The sequence below is a fragment of the Macrobrachium rosenbergii genome, chromosome 30 (genome assembly GCF_040412425.1).
Source record: "Macrobrachium rosenbergii isolate ZJJX-2024 chromosome 30, ASM4041242v1, whole genome shotgun sequence".
Taxonomy (NCBI): Eukaryota; Metazoa; Arthropoda; class Malacostraca; order Decapoda; family Palaemonidae; genus Macrobrachium; species Macrobrachium rosenbergii.
The window spans coordinates 10,018,501-10,023,487 of record NC_089770.1 but is presented as its reverse complement, the minus strand read 5'-3'; the positions used below and the strand labels follow the sequence as shown (position 1 = coordinate 10,023,487).

General features: G+C 43.3%; 1 protein-coding gene across 1 annotated transcript in view; it reads left to right on the top strand.

Moving 5' to 3' along the window:
* The first annotated feature begins 2,966 nt into the window (after nt 1–2,966).
* LOC136854736 (glutamic acid-rich protein-like) overlaps nt 2,967–4,987 on the top strand; it is a 20,241-nt gene continuing 18,220 nt past the window's right edge. Inside the window, exon 1 of the mRNA XM_067131324.1 lies at nt 2,967–3,030. Coding sequence (XP_066987425.1) covers nt 2,967–3,030 — 64 coding nt within the window. The remainder of the gene's footprint in view (nt 3,031–4,987) is intronic.

The following is a 4,987-nucleotide window of genomic DNA, read 5'->3' as shown; positions in this document are numbered from 1 at the left end:
GGTGCACTGTAGGCATTACTTAAGGGTCTTTGCTGCGTCCCTTCGGACCCTAGCTGAAACCCCTTTCATTCCCTTTATTGTACCTCCGTTCATATTCTCTTTCTTCCATCTTAAACCCTCTCCTAACAATTGATTCATAGTGCAACTGCGAGGTTTTCCTCCTGTTACACCTTTCAAACTTTTTTACTGTCTGTTCCCGTTTCAGCGTTGAATGACCTCACAGGACCCGGCGCTTGGCCTCAGTCCTAAATTCTATATTCTATTCTATTCAAAAGCAGTGGTCTCTGTAGTACTACAGAGACCAAAAATCCATAATCTAACATTCTGTTAAAATGTGTAGCATCAAATATAGCAGGATGTTTTTCAGCTGTGAAATGATAATCTTGAAAAAGAACCAAGATTTGATCATCTCATGCCTGCTGAAGATATCCCACTTCCCACGCGAAAGCCTTTCTCTCAAAATACAAACATCCTCTGAATATATGGGGGCATATACCCACCAAACTAGACCACCAATTATGCACCAATAAATTAGGCACAGGAGCGCTACAGATAAGCCTGGGAAGGAAAATATAGTAATACTGACTCAGAAGAAACCGAAGGCCACTCAGTTGAGAACTTATGGTCAAGCTACCCAAAGCCCCTCGCCGTAAAGGAAAACTTGATATGAAGTTTGACCTGAAGTTTGACTTTGATCTTTGACCTCTCAGTTGCAGAGGGACTATGTCTGCAAAGTTCCAATGAAAACATAACACGAATAACCCCTCGCCATAAAGTACAACTTAATATGAAGTTTGACCTTGATCTTTGACCTCTCAGTTGCAGACTGGGTATATATCTGCAGCTCCACCTTTTAACAGAAACAAGGATATCTATACAGATGAGAATAACTCAAACCCTATCCATCGAGGAAAGCTTAAAAGGAAGTTTGACCTTGATCTTTGACCTCTAAGTTGTAGTAGGAGTATATCTGCAGTTCCACTGAACTCTTTCTCAAGATATCCTTTAACAGACCCTGCTATACAAGATCAAATACAAAACTTGATATGAAGTTTGACCTTGATCTTTGACCTTTAAGTTGTAGAAGTATATCTGCAAAGTTCCATGGATCTATTTCTCAATATATCCTACTAAAAGACACACTAACGCAAGCTACGGGGGTGAAAAAAAAACCCTCCACTCACCTATCCTGATAGAGATAACAAAAACAATACCACCAACAGCGAGAAAAATCTACCTAACATTACCCCTGAGGCTGAGGGCATTCCCTTAACTATAACGTTCCGTACAGCCTCTCCCGGAAAGGCGCCGGTGACGCTGCTGTAATCTGGCGATCATGAATAAAACAGAACTCGAGGAAAAGGATCTCCAGAGGTCGTGTACCTTATGCATCAGCCATCCTTCTTACTTTACCGTCCGTGCGTTACACGACTCGTCCTTTTTTTTTTTTTATTATTTCACTTTCATTGACACAGTTTGGAAGTGTTTCAGTGTTCCGGCGCGAGACTATATAAAATAAAATAAAAATTTTGCCAGTGGTCCTGATCTTAATGAATTTTTTTATTGTTAACGATAAAAAGTGAGTTTGTGGTGGCAACATGGTTTATGTTAAAATGGAGACATGCATGAATGTTCAACGAAAGTTGTATAAAAATAAACCCTGGTATGATATAAATATATATATATATATATATATATATATATATGTGTGTGTGTGTGTGTGTGTGTGTGTATTGTGTGTGTGTGTGTTGTGTATGTGTGTATACGTATATATGAAAATGTCTTAGTTACAAAGACGAAATCAGTCAGAATTTGCACCCAGTGTTTCATTTTCCTGTGATATAGCTGCATATATACATCACGTGTTTGTGCGATTATAATCACAAACAGTACACACACACACACACACACATATATATATATATATATATATATATATATATATATATATATATATATATATATATATATATATATATATATATATACGATATACATACATATATATACGTAAGTATGTGTGTGTGTGTGTGTGTGAAAGCAGAACTCGCCTCCGTTTGCCCAAACACTGATAACTTGTAAGACATGACTTATAGTCTGCTTCCTGAAATCCATCAGTCATCCAAAAAAACCAGCATGAATGCAAAACATGACTGAAGCTCGAATCTAGTAGCCTTTAATATGCACCACGTAATACAGAGAGAGAGAGAGAGAGAGAGAGAGAGAGAGAGATATATCCCGCACTGATACAGCAAATCAAATGCATTTTTGTTTTTGAGGATTTTCGCAAAAAAAAAAAAAAAACCATCAGGAGTCATCATCTTCCACGGGGCAACAAAACAAAATATTCCTTCTTCCTTCTGAATATTTGCAGACTTCTCCTCATCGGACGAAATTCCCCAGAGAGAGAGAGAGAGAGAGAGAGAGAGATCCCCAAAAACGGGATAACCATCCACGGAATCTTGGCTCAAAATTAATTAGAAAAGTTTCCGGTGGAAGAGGAAAAGAAAACTGGCCCCTACCCACCCCCTCCCCCGCCCACCCCCCTCCATATCCTCAGCCCCTTAACATACCATCAGAGATCTGGATTATGACGGGGCTTTTAATCGTGGCATAGATTGATTCTCGCTTAGAAGAAGAAGAAGAAGAAGAAGATGAAGAAGAAGAAGAAGAAGAAGAAGAAGAAGGAGAAGAAGAAGAAGAAGGAGGAGGAGGAGGAGGAGGAGGAGGAGGAGGGAGGAATATTGCAAAGTGATATTTGTTTTGGCGGATGAAATTGATTCGAGCTGAAATTTGTGGAGCGAATAACTTTCGGCTCGCCGCTTCCTGAGGGGAAAAGAGGGGAGAGCTGGCTGGCCCGAGCATTCCTTTCTCATATTGAAGGCAGGGGAGAGAGAGAGAGAGAGAGAGAGAGAGAGAGAGAGAGAGAGAGAGAGAGAGAGAGAGAGAGAGAGAGCATCAGGGCCATGAAGCGACGGAAGCAGGTCAGATTGTTATTGAGGACCCTAACACCGGCCTGCAACTTTGCCAGTAACTTCAAGTTGGTCATGCATCGGATGGCGGCAGCGTCCACGAGTGCCTTGGTCCAGGGAGTCAGCTGACAGCGTCCACTGATGTGCTAACTAGCGCCAGCCTGTAGCGTCCAGGTATGCGCTAACTAACGCCAGCTTGTAGCGTCCAGGTATGTGCTAACTAGTGTCAGCCTGGCAGCATCCACCGACGCGCTAACTACTGCAGCTGGCAGCGGACCCCCTCTTTGTGCGCTAACTAGTGCCAGCTAGTAGTCTTCCCCCCCTAACTACTGGCAGCTGGCAGCGCCGCGTCCCCAAAGCTATGTGCTAACTGGTGCCAGTTAGTAGTCCCCCTCGGGGATTCCACTAATTCGTGCCATCCGATAGCGCCCCATGGGGCGGGGGGCTAACTCGTGTCAGCATGTAGTGGCCAGGATGTGCGCTAACTACTGTCAGCTTATAGCATCCACCAATGCGCTAACTATTGTCAGCTCTGTAGAGCCCAGGAATGCACTAATTAGTGTCATCTGATAGCATTCAGGGATGCATTAACGTCAGCTAATAGCGTCCAGGGATGTGCTAACTAGTGTCAGCTGACAGCCTCCAGGAGGATGCACTGACTAATGTCAGCTGGTAGCATTCTGTGGGGAACAGGGTGTTTGTTAAGCTAACTAGTAGCCCTTTGTTGGCCGAGTCGGTTGAGCTTCGGACCGTCATTCGATGGGCCGGAGTTCAATTCCCGCAGCCGGCTGATGAAGAGTTAGAGGAATTTATTTCTGGTGATAGAAATTCATTTCTCGCTATAATGTGGTTCGGATTCCACAATAAGCTGTAGGTCCCGTTGCTAAGTAACCAATGGTTCTTAGCCACGTAAAATAAGTCTAATCCTTCGGGCCAGCCCTAGGAGAGCTGTTAATCAGCTCAGTGGTCTGGTAAAACTAAGGTATACTTAACTTAACTTAAGCTAACTAGTGTCAGCTGGTAGCGTCCAAGAGAGTCTGTGCTAACTAGTGCCAGCTGGCAGCGTCCACGGGGCGTTATTTGCTAACTAGTTAGTTGACAGTATTCAGGCCGCGCTAACAAGTGTCAGCTTGTAGCATAGCGCCCAGGGAAATGCAGACTAGTATAAGCTAATAGCATTGAGGGATGCTATAACTAGCGTTAGCTGGTAGCGCCCAGGGATGTTCGGCTAGTGTTGGCTGGTAGCGCCGGGAAGGGGTCTAACTAGTGCCAGCTGGTAGCGTGGGGATGGGGGAGAGGCTAACTAGTGCCAGCTGGTAAGGGGGAGGGGGCGGTGCTCTAACTAGCAACAGCTGGTAACACCCTGAGGAGACGCTAATAGTTTCAACAAGTAGTGTTTCAGGGCTGGAACATCGGAATTCCCTCCTGCCTATGTTTTCCAGTCTGGTCAAGACAATTCATTACACTACATCTCTCATACGCTCAGGCATACATTTTCTTAAATGAATCAGTTCTTTATTAAAATGTTCCCCCTTTTTCTCTCTCCTTTTTCACGTCGTCTGCCTCAATTTGCAAGACAAACTTCCCTTTCCACCGTCCATTCTGTTTCACTTATATTCTTCCAAATAACTTTTCTTTCCTTGTGCTGTTCTTAGTTCTTGGATAAATTTTCTTCCAGCACATTCCCTGGGATATTAATAAGTGTCAAGGCAATGTTGTATTTTCCTACTAATTTTCTTGATATATGAAATTACTTAGCAGCGGATTCCCGGAGCACATGCAACTGAAGGGAGGAAAAAAAAAAGTAAGTATACCTTAGTTTAACCAGACCACTGAGCTGATTAACAGCTCTCCTAGGGCTGGCCCGAAGGATTAGATTTATTTTACGTGGCCAAGAACCAACTGGTTACCTACCTAGCAACGGGACCTACAGCTTATTGTGGAATCCGAACCAATTTATAACGAGAAATGAATTTCTGTCACCAGAAATAATTTCCTCTAATTCTTCACTGGCC